Source organism: Chinchilla lanigera, unplaced genomic scaffold (genome assembly GCF_000276665.1).
Source record: "Chinchilla lanigera isolate Chin_1 unplaced genomic scaffold, ChiLan1.0 scaffold00096, whole genome shotgun sequence".
NCBI lineage: Eukaryota > Metazoa > Chordata > Mammalia > Rodentia > Chinchillidae > Chinchilla > Chinchilla lanigera.
The window spans coordinates 4,075,112-4,098,173 of record NW_004955497.1 but is presented as its reverse complement, the minus strand read 5'-3'; the positions used below and the strand labels follow the sequence as shown (position 1 = coordinate 4,098,173).

Genomic DNA, 23,062 nt, shown 5'->3' with positions numbered 1-23,062 from the left:
ATACACATGAAAACTACAGTGAGGTATTATTTTACTGTCACTGGGACAGACACCAAAAAAAACAAAAACAAAAAAAAAGATGGTACAAACAAGTATTGCTATGGATGTGGAGAAATCAGAACCCTCGAACACTGCAGATGGGAACATAAAACGGTGCGGCCACTTTGGAAAACAGTCTTCAAACAGTGAGTTACCGGGTGGCCCAGCAATTCCACTTCTAGATGGAGTGGGGTTCCACTCAGTAGAGCTGAAAACACCACAGTTCTGTGCATGAGTACTCACGGGGACGTCGTTCATGATGGCTGGAAAGTACAAACAGTCCAGGTATCCTTTAGTGCGCGAACAGATGAACAGAAGCACTTGTATCCGTACAGTGAAATATTACTTACAAATGAAAATAATCAAGTATTGGCACGTACTGCAGCATAGACGATCCTGATACGCATCGAGTGGTGAGAGAAGCCAGGCACACAGATCACACATTGTATCATTCCATCTATATGAACTCTCCAGAGCTGGTAAATCAGTAGAAAAAGAAAATAGACGAGTAGTTGTGAGAATGACTGATGCTAATGAATACGGGGTTCTTTTTGGTGTGATGAAAACATTTTGGAATTGGTGGTGGTGGTGGTAGTTACACAGTCTTGTGAATATAGTAAGAATCACTGGATTGAATATACTTAAACAGTGAACTATGTAATGTATGATTTTTATCTCAACTAAAATCCATGTTGACAAAAGGTCTTAGAGCAGGGGAAGGATGTGTAGATCACACCTGATGCCCCCAGTTTAACCCCGTTGACGGAGGAGACAGTGCTGTAGAAGCTAGAGATCAGCTTACCACAAAGGATGTTCTGGTTCCCGTTAGGCAGGATACAATCCAACTTAGTAAGCTGTAGATTTAAAAGGACTACGAGGCCGTCAGCTCTTCTCCCTCTGAAGCAGGCCATCCGTCACTGTGGACCCTTTTGAAGATGATCCTTTAAACTTTCAATCTAGGAGATAGCAAGAAAACCAAGAATTTATCTATAGCTCATATATAACATGTACAAAATACTACATAGCATTGTAACATTATGCTAGTTGATACTATTTTATATGATTAGTTATAGTAATACTTCAGTGCTACTTTATGTGTGTACTAATTTAATAGTGCTGATTATTTTTATCTAACTTTTTTTTTAAATTCCAGTAACAAAAAGCCTGGCACTACCCAAGTTCTCCATGTGTTTCAGCCACAACTGTGACTCACTCTTTCTTTCTTTCTTTCTTTCTTTCTTTCTTTCTTTCTTTCTTTCTTTCTTTCTTTCTTCCTTTCTTCCTTCCTTCCTTCCTTCCTTCCTTCCTTCCTTCCTTCCTTCCTTTCTCTCTCTCTCTCTCTCTGTCTTTTTTTCTTTCTTTTTCTTTCTCTCTTTGTAAAAAATTGCTACAAGCTGTTTCATTAGGAATTTTGGAAATTCCTCAGATGAGACCGTCAGGGAGGGTTGATGACATGTTGATAGAAAGCAGGCCATCCTAGTAATTTCAGCGGCTCAGTCATGTATTTTATTGCTGTCGTTATGCTGTACAAAATGCAGGTAGTAACACGACCTGTGGATGATATATTATCGCAGGCCCTGGGCTGTATTTGAGAATATGCGGTTAATAAACTTCTGGAATGCCTTCATGAGATTACTGAGGGGCGGGGGAGGCGGCTATTAAGTACTCCTGGGGAGTGAGGCTGCCTTTTACCATCTTTATTAACTGGGTTTCATCTTGCAGGCGTGCAACCCTTGGTGAGACGCGTTTCCTAACTGCGCATCTAGCTTGTGTGCCTCGTGGGCGATGTAGAGGAGAGTTGATAGGGGGCACTTGTTCTTATGACCGGGGGATCCTTCACCAGGAGAATCAGAGAACAAGTCTAAAGCAGCAGTTTTCCCACCACGAACGCTGAGTGAACGTCCTCTGGGAGTGCTGGGCGCAGGTTGCTGGGGAAGAGCAGGCGGTGAAGACCTGAAAGTCAGGTCCAGGCGGCGCGAGCTTCACGGGAAACGGTGTGAGCGCAGAGCAGCTCTGCCTGAGCCCCACCCTCTTCCCCGCCTAGTCCTAGGAGAGGCTCGGAAAAGGTCATCCGGGCACTGTTTTAATTTTGATTTGTCACTTGGAAACTCAGAGGTGCGTCACACGTAGATAGTTGCTCGTTGTCCCTATTTGTTGGCATCTTTATAATTTCAGTGAATATTGAAACTAATTATGCAAATAATTTGGACTTATGAATGTAAATTGTATGCGAAATTGCGGTAATTTGTATCTAATTTTGTTTATCCCTTTTATCATCTTTTGTGCATTTGTTGAAGACGGTGCTAGTCAGGAGCTACAGCCAGGTGCAGAGCGCCTTCCCTGCGTGTGAAAGGGTAGCTGCCAAATGGAGCGGTTGCCCAGGGCCGTGGAGCGCAAGCTCTTTACTTACTTCTCTCGTTCCACGTGTCCAGCGGTCTGACGAGGTGTTTTGACCGGTGAGGATTTAGGGAGGGTGCGGATTTGGTGGTGGCTGTGTGGCCACACGTGCTCACGAGCTGATCCTTTATCTAACGTTGTTACCCCGTGGCCATGTGGCCATGAGTATGCGGGGTCCTTGTTACCGAGCGCCCAGCATATTATGGATGTTCGATGGATTTTGGAAAGATGCGTGATTCTTTTTTTTTTTTCTGTTACTAAGGACTGAACCCAGGGCCTTTGCATGGAGCCATATCCCTAGCTGTTTTTATTTATTTTATTTTTAGAGACAGGGTCTTATGAAGTTGCCCTCTCTGGGCTCGAACTTGAGATCTTCCTGCCTTGCCTTTGCTTGTCCAATATGTATTGTGCCGCTCAGCGAGAGGGAGAGACTGTGTGTATCTGACAGCACAGGGCCACCAATGCCCGTGTCATGCGGAGGGCTCTAGGAGTCCAGGAGAAGTCAGATGCCCCTTTGCGCCTGGGGTGATACTTTGGAAGATTAAGTTAGTAATTAAGTTAGTATGCCTCTCTCTCTCCCAAATCCCCGACGGAAGTGGCTCCACGCGCGGGCTGGAGAGCTCCTGGGGTTGTGCAGGGGTCTCTGGCGGCGGAGGTGACTGTGAGGGCCAGGACTCCGTCCATGCAGGGATGTGCAAGCCCCAGAGGGCTCCCAGTCAGACACACAGTAGGAGGGCTCGCTCCAGCAGACCCCTGGGTGGGGACCAGGATGGGCAGAGACCCCGGGACAAGTGGGCCTTGGCTGCCTCAAACGGAGGCTGCTCTGCGGACAGAGGACAGTAGTGAAACCAAGCCTCCCAGTTGTGCCCAGGATCAGTGGTGTGCAAGCAATAGGCAGTGTCTTTTTTTTAATGTGAGGGAAGGATTCACTGATGCAGGATGATTCGGGCAGATGTTGACCAGAGGCTGATACTTCTGCGTAAAGCGTGGCTGAGGCTGAGAGAAGAGCAGAGACGGAACGTGCGTGCTCAGGAGCTTGCTTAGTGGCTATGTGCAGAGCGGCTAGTTGACCAGGAGGCTGGAGCAGAGTGGGTGAGGGGAGAGGGGCAAGGAGAACTGTAAGGGACCAAAGGAAGAAATCCCAAGTTCACCCTGTTCAAGGCAAGGAGTTGATAGGCTTTCTCTGACATCAGGTTGCTCCATTTGTCCTTGCCTTTCGTGTCTTCTAAGTTGGTCTTACGGGACAGGTACTTTGTCTACTGGAGACCCCAGTAGGTGGAGGCCTTGGTTCTCCACCTCTGTACGGGCCCCCTGCGGAGTAAAGACTCCGCCCACAGCCCTGGTCTCTGCCCTCACGCTCACCTGCTCGCTTGCACACCTGCACACCCTGGGCGATGCACCTGCCTTCGGGCTTTCTTCCCGTGGAGAAGTTGCTCTCCGTCCTGAATCGCAGCTTCTGTACGTGTGGGCAGAAAATCCCACTGTCTGCACGGGGCAGTCACATGCTTTTCTGGTTTCCCCTTCATACCTTCGGTCCCCCTACGCAGACACCCACCCTCTTTGCAGAAGGGTTCATGGTTGCGCGAAGGCAGAGCGCGCCCTGCGCTGCACCTAGACCCTGTCTCCGCGGTGTCCTTAATGCGCAGAGCTGCCTGGCGGTGGCTTGGACACTTAGGAGCCGCTCCTGCTCAGGTCCCGCTTGCTCTCCTGGGCGCGGTCCTCCCGACTGTGGAAATCTTCATTTCCTCGTTCTCTGTGTTACTCGAGTGTGCTTTCTTCAGAGCGCAGGGGAAGTCTGTCTTTCTTGACCTGTTACAGGCAGCAGAAGCAGCCGCGTTAACAAGCGTTGATTAGGAAGGAAAAAGTCACTTCTTGGGTCCGGTTCTGTGCTTGTTGATTGCTTTTCAGTATCTCCGTGAGTTAGATACCGCCTTTCCGTGTTTCATCTATAAATGTATGCGGTGCCATCAAAAGTATGTTGAATGTTGAAACGTTTTTGCTGTGTTGCAGCAAAGGCACGTTGCCGTTAATCCCCCCCAAAACACTCTCCCTCGCTCAGATACACTTACCCTTCTTACCGCTTTCTGAAGCAGTCCTGGGAATCCTCCTTTGTTCGTGTCGTCAGTTGCACTGTTTTGGCTGCCTCGATGACTGAATCGATTGTGGTCATTTTGACTTCGGGGGAGAGACAGTTGGGTGGCGCGATCTGGTGAATGTGCTGGAGGAGAACGCACCGTAACGTTTCCGCCAGCTGCCCTTCCGCTGGGTGGCACTCAGCAGCTTCACCGTGTGTTTACCACCTCTGAGACACCTGTGGAAGAGCGCTTCCAGAACTGCTTCAGAAAGAGGCACCAGCGATGGGATTAGAATGTTCAAAGCGCAGGGGAGTATTTTGAGGGGCACTAAGGGTACAGTACCTTGTACTGTAATAATTTTTAGTCGAAACATTCATATTTTTATCACACCTTATATTTCCATTGAGTCAGTTATGTCCTTGCTGTGTTAATAAAGTAGTTTCTGACAAGAATAAACCTGTATTTTCAGGATTTTTGTTTTGCAGTGTTTTTTATTTGTTTATAAATAAAACTTTCAGTACACCACAAGGACTTGGTACACCAAAAGACTTACTTATAATGACTTTTTTGTATACCATTAACGGTATGCCTGCCATGTTACTAAAGGAAACAGTAGGTCAGGTTTTTAAGAAGGAATTCTTCTTACAGCGTGAGCCTCATCTCCTGAAATAGTCTATAATTCTGCCCTTAGCCTAGATAATGCTTTCTAGTTGTCATGAGGATATTACAGAATTCCCATACAGTGGCACTTTAAAAATGATTTAGGTTTGTCTGATAATGTGGAGAAGGTTGTGTGTCTGATACAAACATTTTTACATATTAGAGGGCAGTGTCAACATTTTTTACTATTACTGGTGTAAGGAATTTCTTTAGAGCTGTTCTGTGTGTTTTTTTTTTTTTGCTTTTGCTTTGCTTTGCTTTGTTTTTGCGGTGCTGCAGATGGAACCCAGACCCTTATATAGACTAAGCAAGTGCTTGACCACTGGCCTACATCCCCAGCCCTTTGGAGTGTTTTAGCGGATATGGCAGAAATGAAGGTAACAGTTACAGGTGTCTGTTAGGAACATAGGAATGTGGCGGTTTGTCCTGGGGGTCAGTAATTTGAGGAAATTGGAGATCAAGATGGTTGTGCAGTTGGTTTCCTCCTACTCCACAACCGGAGGTGACGGGGAAGGCTGAAGACCAGGTGGGCTTGTGGCCTCTCAGCAGAAGGCTTTTACTTTGGGGTCCAAGGTGGTGATGGAGGTTTTTGCGTTTTGCCAGCAAACAAGAAGGCGTAAAGGTTGAGGAGGGTGAGCAGCTTCTGTTCAGAGGGGCCTGGTTGTACACATGACCTCCACTCACAATCTGCTCTCGAGAATTTGATCACGTAGCCAGCCTGGGCATGGGGCAGCCTGGGCCCTATGGTCTCTACAGGGGAGCGAAGACTGTGCTCAGACCTGTCAAGAAAGGGTGCACGTCGGCTTCGAGGGGAAGGAAGGAATGCTTAGCAATCTCTGTCAGCACCCTTGGGCTATGTTTGAATCTACCAAAAATATATAAGCTGATGAAATATGTATAAAATCCTAAAAGCAGTTATTAAGGTACCTCCCTCTGAAGGTTTTCCTGAAGACATAGGGCATACCTTTAAGAAAAACAGGTATTCCTCCCATATTCTCCGGGGTTTATTTCTCTTACACTGTTTCTGAGCACAGCTCTTACCAAGAGATAAGGAAATTAGTTTTCTGTTGCTGGGTAACCAATTACTACAAACAGTGGTGTCAAAGCATGCACGTCGCCAGTGTCTGGGGCGGGAGTCTGCACTCTTAGCTGCTTCCTCTGCTTTAGGGTCTCACCAGCTGGCAGTGTGTTCTGGGCTGTGGTCTCATCTGGCGGCTTGACTGCTTCTCCCAGGTTGCTGATGGAACCCATTTCCTCGTGGTTACAGGATTGAGGGGAGGCTTCTTCCACTGCCATATTCTGTTGGTTGGGAGTGGGGAACGGAGCCTGTCTGTATGTGGAGGGAATTTCACCAGCATGACTGCCAGGAGGACAGACCATGAAAACCACCTACGAGTGTGTCTGCCATAATGCTGCGTGTCTCACCTAACATCACTCTTATGTCCCACAGCAAGAATTCCTGTTTATTTGGCACTGTTGTTTCACAGATTTTGGTAAACTGTCAGTAGGTACTTCGTAGTAATTTGAAATACTAGAGGATGAATTCCTAGAAATAAAGACAGGCAGACAGACACACATACGCACGCATGCATTAGGGGAAAGAGTTAAGAACGTGGCAGAGTAAGTGACTTTCTCCCTCTGCTCTCTAGGCAGCAGACAGAAACCACTAGGTGCCCGTGACTCAGGGTCGTAGGAGATACTCCACGTGGAATGCAGCGCAGGGAGACTGAGGAGTCAGCTGTCCGTCCGGGCTGCCTCCTGTCTTCTGTTCTGGTCCTGATCACAGCAGGTAGGCGCGTGAGCAGTGGCCCGGCCTGGCACGGTCTCCGAGGCCTAAGGGAGCCTGAGGTCACATTCAAGGAGGCACAACTGAGATTGTCTCCATGAAGGTCTCGTGCCAAAGTTAGCCTCAGAAGGCTTACACCTATCAAGTAATATAGCCAAAGAAATGTTTTTTAAAAAAATCATTAATAGTCTGAGATCCAGTATGTTTTTAGCACTGTAGAATCCTCTTGCTGTGACACTAATGTAACTCCTGAGCTCCTCATCTGGGTCAGATGTCTGTATCTGTCATAACTTGGAGCATTACTGTGAAAAGGTCCCACAGTGTCTGTCCATCCACCCGTCTGTCTAGGCGCATGGCCAGCAGAGCGCTATTGAATTCATGCTGGACTCCAGCAGAGCCTGTGCTGTGTCTAAACCTATACATAGCATGTGGCTCATGACGCTCAGAAAATGTCAGTTCAGAATGACACATACCAAGAAAGCAGTGGGTCTCGTTTCTGTTCTCATGCAGTTTGTAGTGTTCCCGTGGTAGGAGCTACTGACGTACACGTCAGGTCCATCTTTATACACATCTCACTGGAAATGCAGAAACCGTGCCCCGTACAACAGAGAAACGGCTCGTCCAGCATTCAGCACTAGTGTGGCTCGTGAGTGCTTCCTCTGATGGGAAAGGGAAGTCGCTAAGTAAACAACAGTGCTGCTCTCCCATTCCGGGATGATGGTGGAGTTAGAGAAGGTGATAGGCACATAACCCTCCGAGGGCCTCCTCTGAGTTCTAAGGCAGGAAACAGAACCCGCAGGGCTCCTGACACTCCTCTCTGCCTGCATTTCTCTGGCTTTCATATGGGATTCCTGAGATTATCTAACCCGACACAGTTTGAAGAGCCGCGCTTTAGCGCAGGGTGGCGACACTGGCCTGGATTCCCAGCCCCCTGGGAGGCTGAGGCAGAAGAATCACAAGTTTGAGTCCAGCCTGGGCAACTTAGCAACTTAGCAAGATCCTCCCTCAAAATAAAAAAGGATTGGTGGTGTAGCACAGTGTAGAAGCCCAGATTTAGTCATCAGTCTTTAAAGAGAAAAGAGAAGCTGTGCCTTGGGACAGTGTTAGGATTTGAAAGTCTATAGCTTTAGATACAGTATAAGGGAGATTGCAGAGGCATTTGTGTTGTTTTGGTTTTTTTTTTTTTTTTGGCTTTTTGAGACAGAGTCTCACTGTGCAGTTCAGGCTGGCCTTGAGTTCACTTTGTAGCCCACGCTGGTCTCAAACTCACAATGATCCTCCCGCATCAGCCTCCTGAGTGCTGGGGTTACAGGCGAGCGCCCCCACACCCGGGGCATTGTTTGTTTTTGAAACTAGACCCGTACATGAAATATCAAAGGAGTGTGGAAAACATTGTCCCACTGACAAATACTTCTCAGAAGAAGAAACCTGTGACTTGAAAGGAAGAATGGGGCGTCATTCTAGAACCCAGCATGAAATGCTGTCTTCGCTTTTCCAGATGAATGAGTGAAATGGAAACAAGGACTTAATATTGGGTTCAGTTAGCAGGAACTCAGCAATTGTGTTCCTACAACAGCAGAATTGTAGGTCTTGGTCAGTTATAACCTTACAAACCTCTGATGAAAGGTGTCAGGTGAGTATAATTTCTTGCGCATGTCTTGAGGTATGGGAAGGGTGTAGGACCAAACTGAAACCTGTAATTAAGGAGCAAGACACAGCGAGCGCGGCTGTGTCCAGGTAGGGCTGGTCCTGCAGGGCAGGCAGACTAGCAGCTGAGGTGACGGCATATTGCACAAATCCTGATGTCTCTTTTCAGCTCTGAAGGGTCTTATTTTTTATTGTGCTGATTATGGGGGATTTCGGTGATGAGTTAATGAAAAACTGAGAACGTAGATATTTCTTAGCTGAAGTCAAACCACTGCTGAAGGAGGCCTGCTCGCACGGTAAAACAAAACTACGTTCAGGTCAAATCTAAACAGAATTAGACTCTGCCCTGCATGCTAAGGCTGCCAAACATGTTCTGGAAGATCACCAAGAAGAAAGAGTCTCAAAGGCCAGACCCCTGCTATTTATCCTGGGGCTTCCGCTTTGAGAGATGCTTATGTTATCCGTAGCAGCAGCCAGGGTCTTGGTAAGGTATCAAATACAAATAGCAGCCGTATTCTGCAACCAAAGGTATCAGCATATCCAGATCACTCCACGAGAGAGATCACCAGTGGGCCACACATTCAAAGCAGCATTTTAGTATGTTAAGAGTCCAGCATAAAATAAGAACATTAAGATCTCCTCTTAAAGTAAGACAGATTACACAGAACTGTACATACACTATAAACTAAAAATATAGTCAGCATTTTCTGTGTGAGAATTTGACCATAGATGGTTTTGAATACCATTTGCGTCCAAACTGGGTGAAAGGCCTGCCTCTCTCAGCTTCCACGCCTCGAGGGCTGGGTGGGCAGGGGCAGTGAGTGCCACATTTCCAGGGCCGGGCCCCTCTTAGTCCCTTGATAAACTAGCTAGAATTTGCCTATCTAGTTCATAGAGTTGTACTAAGAACGATATCTTACTTATATTTTTCCCTAGGAAGTTGTAAAACCTGTTACAGAATGGTTATTGTTCAGAAAACTTCCTTTTTCAAAAAAAAATTTAATGCCAGATAAAGCATATGTTTGGAAAAAGTGGGTGGCTGCACTGTCAGATTTATTTCAGAAAAGTACCAATTATAAGATTGTAATTGCGTCCTTCACGCCTCTGCTGGTGCCATGTGATAAAGAGTTCGTCACCACACGCTCATGCATTTGTGCCTGCATGACCTGCCTTCTGCTGGCCTACAAAGTGTGGACGTGTGCAGGGTCTAGTTTCAGAGAAAGAACCATATTTTTAGGAAAAGAAGCTTCCGCTGGGACAGTGTTGTCCTGTGAAAACCCGCGTGGCCTTTCTTACAACTGCAGCCCTGCGCTCAGAAAGAACGGATGCTGTCTCCAGATGCCCCTCCTGATGTCCGCGGCCGGGTGTCTCCAGCTGCCTACGAGCCAGGGGAGGGTCGCCCTGCTCTGTCCCCCCTCCTGCCACCTTCCGGGCTGCTCTTTATGTTTCTGTCCCAGATGCACGCCCCAAAGGATGACCTCAGACAGAGTAATTCACTGTTACGATTCGAAAATGAGCTGAACCCTCTCGGAGGAGGCAGGAAGCCGGCCGGTTTGCGCACTGAGAGCTGCCGCGGCTGCTGCTTAACTGCGGTTCCCGGCCTTTGTTCTTGTAAAAAAGGCATTCCCAGACTCTCTGTCTTACGTAGCTGTGACTTTCCAGTTGTATCCCATTTTCTCCTGTGCCTTTTTGCTTCATTATAAAGTATAAACAGGGTAAAACATGGAAGGTTTTAAGCTTTACAAAGCCAGACCATAAAAATGGAGTTTTTGCAGCAAATAGTCACTGCAGAGTAAAACTTTGTGAACTAACCCAATGTTAAAAATAAGTAAGCTTGTGGCATCTTCTGAAGGTCCTGTCATCTACAAAAAGTCAAGATAACTAATTAAACTCAAGAGTAACCACGTGTGTGTGTGTGTGTGTGTGTGTGTGTGTGTATTATATATATGTGTGTATATATATATATGCAGATTATATTTATATGGTACAAAATTTTGTTTGGGTGCCCGTTAGTCTGCTAGAACTGTTATAACAAAGTGCCCCAGGCTTTTTGGCTTAAACAAATTTGTTGTGTCACAATTCTAGAGGCTGGAAGTCCAAGATCAAGGTGTTGGGAGGTTGGTTCCTCCTGAGGCCTCGGTCTGGGTTACAGACGGTCGGTTCTCTGTGTCCTCACATGGCCTCTGCACACATCCCCTGGTCTCTGTGTGTCCAGATGTCCTCTTTTTCAGAGGACACCAGCCGTACTTTAACTTAGTCATCTCTTTAAAGTCCCTGTTGCCAAATGCAGCCACGTTCTCAGGTGCTGGCGTAAGACCTCCACCTGGGACTGGTAGGGAGACCCCGTTCAGCCCATCTCAGCGTACAAAATGTGAGAGCAGTAATAGTGTCAGTGGCCTGGCCACCTAGAGTGAAATTTCATGGAGACGCTCGCAGCTTTCCTCGTGTGCTCTGCTGTGTTCTCTGTGTGGCATTCTCGGGCTCGGTACAGAGCTCCAACCCTTTCCCCTGCTCTTTCTGGCAGGCCTGGCAGCTGAGATTCAGCCACCTGGTGGGCTACGGAGCCAAATACTACTCTTACCTGATGTCCAGGGCCGTGGCGTCCATGGTTTGGAAGGAGTGTTTCCTACCGGACCCTTTTAACAGGTAAGAAGGGCAGGGCTAGTTCACAGAATCTCCCCTCCTTCATCGCAGTGACCGCCACCCCTCCACACCCAAAGTCAGGGCCCAGAGCCCAGCCACGCTGGCAGGAAGTAGAGGCACCACAGCAGACCGAGGCCCCAAACTCCGGCCTCGCCCGCAGCTCTGTGGCCCGCGGGGGCCGCACTGGAGGACCCCTGATGGGCCGGCGTGGGAGGCGCCGCTGCTTCTGCACTCGGGGCCTGCACTGCTTTCCCGCGCCGCGGCGTGGTGCTGCCCGTCTCCAGTTGCTGCTGTCCTCACGCGCGCCTGCCCGCCATGCTTCCTGCCAGCTGGACAGGCTCCCTGCCTGGGGCGCAGGCCTCTGTCCGCCTGCGTGGACACGCTTTCCACTTGGGAGCAGCGCTGTTGCAGATGCGCCTTGCTGGTGTCTGCACCCACTTTGTCCCAGAAATGACCTTTCTCGCTGCGTTTGGCTCACTGGCCCTCGCTGGGGAGGGAGCCTCGAGGGAGACAGGGGCGGGCTTCCGGTTGCGGTTCCTTCCTGCGGGCCTCTGACAGGACCTGCACACACTCTGCCCTCGCCCTTGCCTCCGGCTTCAGAGGCTCCATGCAGCTCGCCGCACTCACCCTCCATCAGGATAACCTGTGGTTTAGATGCCCGAGTCCGCCACTTTCCACCGAAAGCAAACATCGCGCATGCCCCCTGGCCCGCTTCCCGGCGTGTGTCTTTGGATAGCCAGTGAGTGTAAGCCTGCGGTGATGCAATCAGGAGATCAGGACGAGACATTTCGGTCATCATGCCCGACTTCGCAGAGCAGAGACACCCGAGGGCGTGGGGCGGGCCTGGGAGCACGGGGACCCGGCCCAGGCGGGCCTGTTTCCCTGGTCGCTCAGTAAAGCTGGGTAGATTTTCATTGGGTGGAGAGGGTGGGGGGCTTCAGGCCAGACAGAGAGGGTGCGAGGGCCCTGCTGCTGCCCCCATTTGGCCTCCTTCGCTCATCCTCACAGGACTTCTCTAGCAACAGGCACCGAGAGGAAGCCGCGTGTTGTCCTCAAGATTCCTCAGAAGGCGCTGTCTTTGACAGCGAACCAGCAGTTGTGATCTGATACATAGTTGTTTAAAGTATCTGATCTCCTCAGCGCCCAAGCAAACACATTTCCAAACGCCTCGCAGGCAGTTGAGGGAGAAGACTGTTGTCTTCAGTGCTGTAACACGGTTAAAATAGATTCTAGTGTCCGGCGTTTGCACCCGGCATTCGCAGCGGCCTGGCAGAACTGGTCCCGCTTGTAAGGGTAAGCTGCGAAACTCCGCTCAGGCGCTCGTGTCGGTCTCCTGCTCTCAGCTCGGTGTCCCGGCCCCCGCCTCCGCACCGTTTGGCTTTCCATGTGGCTTGACATAGATTGGGATTTTTTCAGCAGTTAATAATCGCATTCAGCTCCAGAATCTTGGGAACTTGGATCTAATGTCATAGAATTTTAAATGTTTTACGGCTTGGTACCCACGTGTTATTTTGTCTTCTGCCCTTTGCAGACTGCACGTGATTGCTCTGCTGCTCAGATTTTATTATTTTCAAAGGGTCTACAGCCAGTCTGGACTATAGTGCAGCAGTTTGAGGGAGTGCGTCTCTCTGCTCCAGGTTTCTATAAAAGGGGCAAAATATCATCTTATTTGAAGGAACTATGCTAGGAAAGCACACGCTATTTAAAACAGTATTTCCAAATACTTACCTCTTGGTTGTGTGTGTCTTCCTGCCTGGACGTAGTTGCTGTACTTCTGTGGCCCTGTGAAGGTAACCGGGAAAAGCGCCTGCTAGCCTAGGAGGTCCCACGCCTCTGCTGGGGAGCGGGCTGTGCAGAGTACAGCAAGGCAGGGCGGGGTTGCGGAGAGCGCCCGGCTCTGTGCAGGTTTCCTGCTGTGCCGTGGTGCTCCCTTTGGGATATGACCGTGGTTGCGTTTGGTGCCACTTTCTTTTTTTGGTACGGGGGATCGAACTTAGGACCTTGTGCTTGCCAGGCAAGCACCATGCACTGAGCTTTATCCCTGGTCCTTGGTGCCACTTTTGATCCTCTAATGCTATCGAAAGGTCCCACAAGAGACTGTCCACAAAACTCCCTATACAGCAAGGTCTGCAGAGCTAGTGGAAGCAGTATCAAAACTGATAGAACAGATGTCATCAGTTACATTGAAAGAATTGCATTTTCCACAAAATATAAAAGATTATCATTAAAGAGCTGATTTCCAAGTGCCATTAAAAGTCTTCAGTGGGGGGCTGGGGATTTAGCTCAGCGGCAAAGCGCCTGCCTGGCAAGCGCAAGGTTGTGAGTTCGGTTCCCAGTACCGGAGAAAAACAAAAAAAAAAAAAAGTCTTCAGTGGTATTTTAGTGTTATTCTGTTATTTGCCATCTCAGTTACGTGGAATCATCAATAATTATAATATAGGATATCATCAATTATAATATAGGATATCATCAATTAATTATAATATAGTGCATTAACTGGATAATCCTTGCTACACAAAGGGGCACCTTGCTAACAACACAGAAAGCCAAAATTACAGTTACTCATTTACAGTGAGTGTACCACACCTGGCTTTAATTATTTTAGAATCACTTACAAATCAAAATTAGAGTTTTAGAAGCAAGGAAATAATAATCCAGGGCCCACTGGTCCCAGGGTGGCAGCTCTGGTGAACGTGCAGGGGTGTAGCCCCCTTGGGAACCGTGAGGGGATGCAGCCGCAGGCTGTGGGAGCAGGTGTGTAACGCAGTCTCGCTCTCCCCAGGGCTGCGGGAGAGCGCTATCGCAGGGAGGTGCTGGCCCACGGCGGGGGCAGGGAGCCCATGCTGCTGGTCCAAGGTAAGTAAAGCCCGGCGCTGTCGCACCGTGATCTGTGGGTGCGGGGCTTGTATGCTTTGATGTAGGCTTGGGTTATGCTTTTGCACCATCTGTGATGGAAGCCATTTCATATTTTCTCCACATTTCACTAATGCCTTTCCAGAGACTCTTAGCTATGCATTTTGTTCTAAGCATCAATGGAGTTGGGTCCCAAATAGCAAAGTAATTTTTAGTCACAGCAGATCATATTTCAGCTTATAGCTTTCAAAATGTTCCTCACTCTAAGAGGAAATTCTCAGAAAATCTGCCTCCAGAATTTAACAGGTCACATGTGTATTTTTCATCTTAAAGAACTCATTTATTTCTTATTCCTTCATTTTTTTTTTTTTTCTATTGAGAAATTCCAAAGCATCAGTGTAGATTTTTTTTGACCTGTTAAAAAAATCAGAACCTGCCAGGGATATAACTCAGCAGCACAGCGCCTGCCTGGCAAGCGGGAGGTCGTGAGTTCGATCCCAGGTACCACACACGCAAAAAAATCAGAACCTAATTAAATCTTCTCTACAGTATCACAATGTTTATTTTTCTGTGATTTTTAAAGTAGGTTTTAAATTTTAAAATTTTTATTAGTACATTTTGCCATATATAATGATCATTTTCATCGTAAAGACTTTGTACCTGTACATGTCTTAATTCTTTTCTCCATTCCCCTCCCTTCCCTTCAACCCTTTATCTGCTTCCCATTTACAAAAGCTTTGTTTGGTTTTTTCCCTTCCATTCTTTTTTTTAAATCCCTTCTCCCTCCCCCCTCCTCCCTTGTCCCCTTCCCATTTGAACATGTTCTTCCTACTTCCCAGTCTGTCCTCCCTTCTGCTCCTTATTTACCTTTTGGGTTTCTCACACAAGAGAAATAATGTGATATTTAAACTTGTGTGTGATTTATTTATTTATTTTTTCCCGGTACCAGGAATCGAACTCATGACCTTGCGCTGTGCCGCTGAGCTAAATCCCCAGCCCCTCTTTTGTGTGACTTAGTTCCTTTATATCATTAGTTCAGTTTATTAAAATTATAGTCTTGAGATTAATACATTTACCTAGAAATGACAAATTTATCTTTTTTATGGCAGACTAGTACTGCATTGTGGTGGATAAGAGCACATTTTCTTTTTCCATTTATCTGTTGATGGGCGTATAGGCTGTTTCCAAGATGGAGCCATTGTACATTGTGCTGCTATAAACATGGGTATGCATGTATCACTGTGGTATGAGGCTTTTCATTCATTTGGGAAGATACGTAGAAGGGGCACAGCTGGGTCAAATGGAACCTCTAGCTTTAGTTCTTTGGGGAATCTCCTTCTGACTTCCATAGTAGTTATACCCATTTACACTCCCACCAACAGTGGAGAAGGGTTCCTTCTTCCCCACAGCCCCTCCAGCATTTGTTCTCGGTTGACTTCTTGAAAGTAGCCACTCTGTCTGGGTTGAAATGGAATCTCAGTGTTGGTTTACTTTGCATCTCTCAAATGACCAGTGATGTTGAACATTTTTTCATATATTTATTTGTTCTTTGTACTTCTTCATCTGAGAAGTTTTCATTTCAGGTGCCCAGTTTTGGATTGGGTCTTTAAATATGAGGGGTCTGATTTTTTTCTTTAATTTCTTTGTATATTCTACATGCTAGTTCTTTGTCTGAGAAGTAGCTGGTAAAAGTCTTTTCCCACTCTGTGGGTTTTCTTTATTCTATTGGTGGTTTCTTTTGCTATGCAAAAGCTTTTTAACTGATGTGATACTATTTGTTTTTTTTTTTTCTTTGTAGTATTTCCTATGTGATGGGTTTTATTCATGATGTCTTTGCTGTAGTAGGTTTTTTAATATAAATATTTTTGTGGAAAGTTTAATTGTAAATAGAAATGACCATCATGATTTTTCATGGAATGTTCTTACAGCTGTTTCTAGGAAGATGTAAATATTGTTGGATACACTCAATATGTTGACACTTATATTTGGCTTGCAAAGCCTGGGGTTTGGCTGTGATTGGATCAGGGGAGCAGCTTAGCTTGCCCGGCATCAGGAGGCAGGGGCTGGGGGGCGGGGTCTGTGGCAGAGGCGAGTCACTAGGGGCGTGGCCGGGAAGGACGGAGCTCCTCTAGCCTCCCCCTTTTACTCTCTCTGCATCCCATCCCCCCCACCGCCCCCACCCCGGAGCAGCTTCCTGACACCCGGGCCCTGCCGCTGTGCCGCCCACCGGGAAAGGCTGGCGGAACCTCTGAAACGTGAGCCAAAGTAAAGCTCCTGTTTAGAGTGTGGGTGCCAGGCGTTTTGTCCCGGCAGGGAGTGTCTAAGACGTCCATTGACATGGAGGAGACATGCCTGACACCCACTGATCGACAGTAAACTCTTCTTTGTCCGATTTCCTCTGAGCCTTTCTGACTCGGCTGGCAAAGCTGGCCGCACGGTTACAGCTTTTTAGCCGGCACAGCCTGGTGGAAAAGTTGTCACCGCTGCCCAGTAAGCCTGACCGCGTGATGGGGTCTCTGCCTCCGCCGGTGACAACGCTTGCGCTCCCTTCCTTAGGCCTTCCACAGAGACCCGGGCGCTGGGGAGAAGAGGAGGGCTAAACTCGCACTGTTCGTATTCTAGGGCACTATTTGTAAATAGTAAGCAATTTTATTTCTGTGCTCCTTTCCAGAAAGAAATCCAGATTTCTTTTGTAGCTCTCTGTCGAAAAGCAGTTTCTGACTAAGTCTTAATTTGACAGCTTTTAGAAAGACCAGAGATCAGATAAGATGAGAAGAAACAGGAGATAAATGAGTCGATTCTCAGCAGCCGAGACTCCCTTCCCAACTGACTCACAGAGCTGAGGCGAGAAGCCTGCAGGGCTTTACCGTAAGCTGATTAAAATCACTTCATATACTACATTTCTGCGGAGCTTTGTAGTCACCAAAACGCATTCACTTGTGCCCTGATTATCCTGCACCAGCTCTGCTAGCTCATTAAATACTATTTTTGTTCACAGACCAGCCAGAGAATCGCGGCTTCTACTCCGAAAGGTCACCCCGTACTCGAAGGAGATTAGTACAGGCAATCTGTAACGATAGTTTAATCATGGCTCTCGCACCATGTGGGTCCTAGGAGCACCGAGCGTGCCTAGCACCACATACTACTAGGTTTACAGCATTCTCCAGTGGAAAGAGCCAGGCCTCTTTGGGGAAATGGTTTCTTGGCCTGGCAAAAGGATGATAGAATAGGAGCCTGGAGCACCCTGTGGCCCAGAAAGACAAGTGTGATGGTGTGTGTGACAGGCAGGCAGCCGCTGCCACCTCCCGAAGGCCGGGGTTGGCACTGTTGGAGCGGCCAAGTAATGCAGCACTGGTGTGTAACCAGAGTATGAGATGCAGCTCCACGAGGCCATATTGATACGAGTGACTGCGTACGTAAGTAAGAGAACGGGCAGATTTCCCAAGGAGAGGAATTCTGAATAACCATGGAGTGTCACGCCCCACCCTGAAGGATGGGCTGTGCAGAATGACTTCCTTCCAAGGAGCACAGTGCGGAGGGGGTGGGGGGACTCAGAGTGGAGCAACCTGGCCCTCAGCACCTCAGCCAGGTGGACAGGGTCAGTGTCGTAGTGACCAGGCATGAGAATAGTGTGTACCCTTGATGGTGGGGGTGAGGACCTGCACCCCCATAGTCCTCTGCCGTGAAACCGTGACACCGATGCAGTTACGGGCAGCATCAGAAAAACCAGCCTGGGGAGGTTGTGCTGATACCTGAGACACCCTGGAAACTGTCAGAGCCCAAAGCGCCCGAGGAGACATGCCAGCCGCGGGTAGCGTGTGCTCCCGAAGGGGTCCTGGAGCAGAAAAGGACCCGCGATGAGAACGAGGCAGTGTGAACAAGGCGGGCATGTTAGCGTAATAACACTTCCTGCATTGGCTTGTTAGCTGTGACACATGTACCATGCAGTGTAAGATGTTCACAGTAGGGGAACTGACGGAACGCTGTGACTCTCTGTACTGTCACAATATTTTAGTAAACGTTAAAGTGTCCAGAAACTAGAAACTTGTTCAGAAACCTCCTTGGTAGGATTGTCAGTAAAGGCAGTCTGCCGACACTGTCATTTCCGGGGCGGGGGGCGTTGGTGGTTGGTAAGTCCCGTGGCCCACAGTGAGATTAGAAAGGTAAATAGACACAGGGTCTGCAGGGCATTGTACATGCTATCAGGGGTTTGGCATGCATTTTGAGGATCATGAGAAGCAGTATCTTGCAGGCAGACGGGAAGAGTGGATTTCCAGTTTATAGTTTCCACTGACTGCTGAGGACAGACACGTTAGCAAGGGCAGCGGGAGGGATTGACTTGAGCAGGCTCCTCGTCGGCGATGGCCCGTGCAGGGTAAGGGAGCCCCAGCGGGACGAGTGGGCAGTCAGTGTGGACGGGAGTTGACTGGTAGAAGGAGTACTGTGACACAGAGCAGCAGGTCCTGGGGTCCATACAGCGTGGAGGCAACTGAGTGAGGTGTCGGGGGGACCCCGAGTCCCTGCTTCAGCTGCTGGAGGGATGGAAATGTTACAGCGACTGAGGACCATGGGACGGGTCCGCCACGTGTAGAATTCTACCTAAGAATCGGGGCGCTAAGGGGACTCAGTGCCCCAGTTCCTGAAGGGACCCTGTGCAGAGCCGCCCGTGGGAAGGCCTTCTCCCTAAATAGTCCCCGGGACCGGAAACCTGCCTTTTCACCCTTATTTCACTCTACAAAGCTCTGATTGGCAGGATGACACATTTATTCACGTTGACCCAAAATATTTAGTCTGCTGTAAAAGTCTGACGTCTTGTTAACAGACCATCTCAGTTAACGAGCACTGATGCTCTTTAAATAAGCTGATCGCCAGCCTAATAGTCCAGATACACTTACCGCAGGACTTTACTGTTGGGGTTATTTGTACAAGACGAGTTTGATGGCACTCAAGGAGCAGTAAGCCCTGTCTGTCAGCAGAAGTACAGCTGAGGGCTAAAGTAAGAAAGCTAAATAAACAGTCATTGTTCAACACTGGGGAGAGTCACTTTCCCTACCGTCAGAGCGTATACATGGTTACTTAAACAGAAGACATTTTACATTGTTTTATAGCACCGGAAATTAGTAGAAGGTATTACTTCTAGTTTTGAAACATGCAGTTAACTTTTAATCCTACCATCGGATTAATCCCTAAGTGTTGGGGTTGTGTGGCAAAAAACTGTCACGCTCAGAAGATGTGTGCAGCCTCTGGGTGGTTGTTCCTGTTTATTTTTTAAAAAGTCTCTTAGCTTTTTAGATTTTTAATCAAGTGCGATCTTCAAGGAAGAAATAAGCATTACCGCATGACAGGTTTTGCCTGACAGAGCCAGCATCTGTGCCCCTGGGCGTGGATCCAGGGTAAACAGATACCAGGATGTGCTCAGAGGCCTGTGCCTGGCGAGGCGTGCCCACCCCAGAGGGTATCGTGGCCTTGTCAGCGACTAAGAGGAAACCCCCTCGCACAGATGTATCAGTGTGAAAAGACAGGTGATCAAACGGCACTGGGGTGCCAAGGAAAATTGTGCTGTTGGAAGTAAATCATTCTGATGGGTTGCCCCAGAGTTTATGAAGTTCTCCGCTTCCCCCTCTGTGGTCAAGGGCCTTTCTCGCTCCTTACCTTATTAGCCTCCTGACATAGTGCTAATATATACTATGTCGCTCACTGGCTTATTAGTGTCTCTGCTCCCAGTACAGTCTCAGCTCTGAGGGAGGCAAAACCGACGTCCTGCTCAGGTCCGCGTCTGCAGTCCTGTGACAGGGCTTGGTGTGTGGGATTTCAGTAAAGATTGGTTAAACATCCACAAAAGACTTCAAAGGTCAAATGTTTCTTGTGCCATTAAAAAAAAAGAAGTGTGGTGATCAGAATGAGAACAGGTTTTTATTTGCCTGGTCCCGAAATTTTTGTCATGAAAGATTTCCAAGTACTTTGTCGGCCTAAATATCTTTATGCAGTTTTAAAGTAACGGACGAGAACCGATGCAGCTGTCAGTGGTGTTGTGTAGGCGTGTGCCAGACCACCTGTGCTCTGACTTCCAGTCAGTGTGTCCTCTCAGCGGGTTGGCCACGCTGGGCCCTGCACCCCACACTCCCCCTTTAGGACCCCTCCTGCCCCTTCCCTGGCCTTCGTCCTTTTTCAGTCAGCGGCTTTGGCTTCCTTTGAAAGCGGAAGCCACTGCATCTAAATGAGAACCCTGCCGTTTGCCTACCCGAAATGGCCTGTTTTCTTCTTTGCAGCAGTAACCTGATAGGGTAGAAAAGAGTCTTGTTTTAATGATTGCTGGTATTCATTCATTTAAACGTAATCTGCACGTATTCAGTATTTACTGCTAACCAGGCACTTAGGGAGACACAGAAATGGTCAGGAACAGTATATGAGCCCAGCATTGCTAGACACGAGAGGATATGCATACGTTCTGCGGCAGCTGCAAACCGGAGTGCCCTCCAAAAGGTGAATTTCAGAAAGGTGCCTCCTCTGGGCCAGTGCAGCCTGCTCCAGAGGCCGGCTTGGGGACTGCAGTGTCCTGGGTTTCACTCCGCTGACCCGCCCAGCCAGCTGCCTTGTGATCTGACTGATGCGGCAGCTCCAGGGCCGAGCATGCTGGGAGGAAGCGGTAGCTACCCTGGGGGTCTCCTTACCCGCTACCTCTGCCTCCTGGATAGGGGCCCGGCCGTGGAGCCTGCAGCCCGCTTTTCATCACATGCCGTTCCCGACACATCCCATCTAGAGACAGGTCTCATCCTGTGAAGGTCAGCCACACCCATCCTGGAGTGCCACCCGAGCGCTCATTCTTTATAGTAGGAGGAAAAGGCCAGTCCCTGTGCGAAACAGAGTCACAGGGTCCGAGAGGCAAAGAGCTAAAGGTAAAACACAAGGTTGCTCTTTCAAACACTCAGATACACAAAAGAGAAAATGTGTAGGCACCACAGATAAAATGATGTCGGTGTTCTAGTACCACGGTAAATCTGTATTTATCATGTATCACAAGCGTATACTACTAATAGCACTGTGCTCCATAAATACGTACAATTATTGTGTCAACTACAAGTAAAAATTTAGTGTATAAAATAAATATTTTTGTAAAATGAAATGAAGTGTGCCCTCATAGAAAGAGCAGCAGTTCTTCAGCATTGTAAATACATTAACCGAAACACCAGGAACAAGCAGTTCCTGAGGATTATTGGTGTTTTAATTCACTGGGCAGAAAACTACATGCTGTCATAGTAGCAACTTTATGTAACTTTTGCGGTGAAGGGTAATGGAAGTCACATGACATTGATTTCTACATCAAAAAACAAAGTCGGCCTTCACCTGGAAACCAGAGATCCTTTTTTAATGCTAATTTAACCGCAAAGCCTGTGTGATCCTTGGATTTTGTGTTTATTTTTGTCCTATTTGATCCTAAGTGTTCCAGTGAGTACCTTGAAGCACAGTCCTTTTTCCTGGTACCGGAATGGAACTCAGGGCCTTGTGCACGCTCGGCAAGTGCGCCTCAGCCGAGCCACCTGCCCGCCCCAGTCAGGATGACGGCAAGCCTCTGGGACAGGAACTTCTACACAGGCGGAATTCTAACTGTTTCTTGTTTGGAGACCAAGATCTCTGTTTCGCCCACGCTGTTCTTACAGTCCTGTGCTCAAGTTAACTTCCCGCTCCAGCCTCCCAAGGAGCTGGGACTACAGGCGTGTAGCATTATACCTGGCCGGATTTTTAACTGCTAACCAATAAAAGGCTAAATAATCATAACAAAAGAGATACAGAGCAGATTTCATCTGAAGAGTCGAAATTGACATTTGTTAACCAACTCTTAGAAATCCTGCCACAGAGCACAGGGACAGAAAAAGGTCTGGCTAAACTGGATCATTTCCTGAGAGACATTTACAAACTACTTTCTCGTGTTTGAGTCTGTCAGCTATCGCTAAAAGAAACTTTTTCCTTTTGACTATTACTTAACATTATTAATAATGAGATTATAAAATTCAGAGAGAGAGAAACTAGGGAAAGCACACCTTTTACAGTAGCATCTAAAAAAACTGAAATACTTAGGACTCAGTCTAAGAAAGGATGTAAAAGGTCTGTACAGTGAAAATTAACATACCCTATAAAAGGAGACCGAAGAGGATATCAGAAAATGGAAAGATATCCTTTGCTGTTAGATAGGAAGAACCAACATAGTGAAAATGGCCATGCTCCCAAACCTGTTATACAGATTCAGTGCAACCCTAGTCAGATAGCATTAGCATACCTCACAGAACTAGAGAAAACATTCCTAAAATTCATCTGGAACCAGCAATCTAGGGCAGGTCTCAAAGGCAAGGCAGGGGGCATCATAGTCCCAGACCTACAATTACACTACAAAGCTGCTGTGATAAAATCAGCATGATATTGGCAAAAAAAACAGGCCTGAGGATCAGTGGAACAGAATAGAAGATGCAAACGCAACCCCAAACAGACCCAACCACCTTATCGTTGACAGAGGAGCCAAACATGTTCACTGGAAGAAAGATAGCCTCTTTAATAAATGGTGCTAGAAAAACTGGCTCTCTGCATGCTGAAGACTAAAACTGTACCCATGTCTGTCACCATACACTAAAGTCAAAATGGATCAGAGATTAAATATTAAAATAGAAACACTAAATTTACTGGAAGAGAAAATAGGTGGAAATCTTGAAGACATAGGTGTAGACAGAGACTTCATGAACAAAATCCAGACTGCAAGGGAAATACTACAAAGAATCAACAAATGGGATCTCACCTTATTAAAAAGCTTTTGCACAATAAAGAAAATCACCACCAAAGTGAAATGACAGCCCACTTTTATAGCCAGTTGTCTGTCAAAGAACTTATATCTAGAGCATATAAAGAATTGAAAAAAGTCAGACTCCCCAAATTCAAAGACCCAATCCAAAAATGGGCATCTGAGATGAATACA

The 23,062-nt window shown here is 47.6% G+C and overlaps 1 protein-coding gene and 1 long non-coding RNA gene across 3 annotated transcripts in view; one reads left to right on the top strand and one right to left on the bottom strand.

Moving 5' to 3' along the window:
• The window catches only part of Mipep (mitochondrial intermediate peptidase), a 131,910-nt gene that overhangs the window by 98,826 nt on the left and 10,022 nt on the right, over positions 1–23,062 (top strand). Inside the window, exons 17-18 of one of the 2 annotated variants that reach the window (XM_005406325.2) lie at positions 11,129–11,250; positions 14,030–14,103. The exons of the other annotated variant lie outside the window; for it this stretch is intronic. Coding sequence (XP_005406382.1) covers positions 11,129–11,250; positions 14,030–14,103 — 196 coding nt within the window. The remainder of the gene's footprint in view (positions 1–11,128; positions 11,251–14,029; positions 14,104–23,062) is intronic. 2 annotated transcript variants of the gene reach the window in all.
• On the bottom strand, positions 16,365–21,238 carry LOC106146838. Its single transcript, XR_001231437.1, has 3 exons — positions 20,772–21,238; positions 19,753–20,376; positions 16,365–18,632 (listed from the first exon to the last, which is right to left on the bottom strand). It is a non-coding gene; the product is annotated as an uncharacterized LOC106146838 (long non-coding RNA).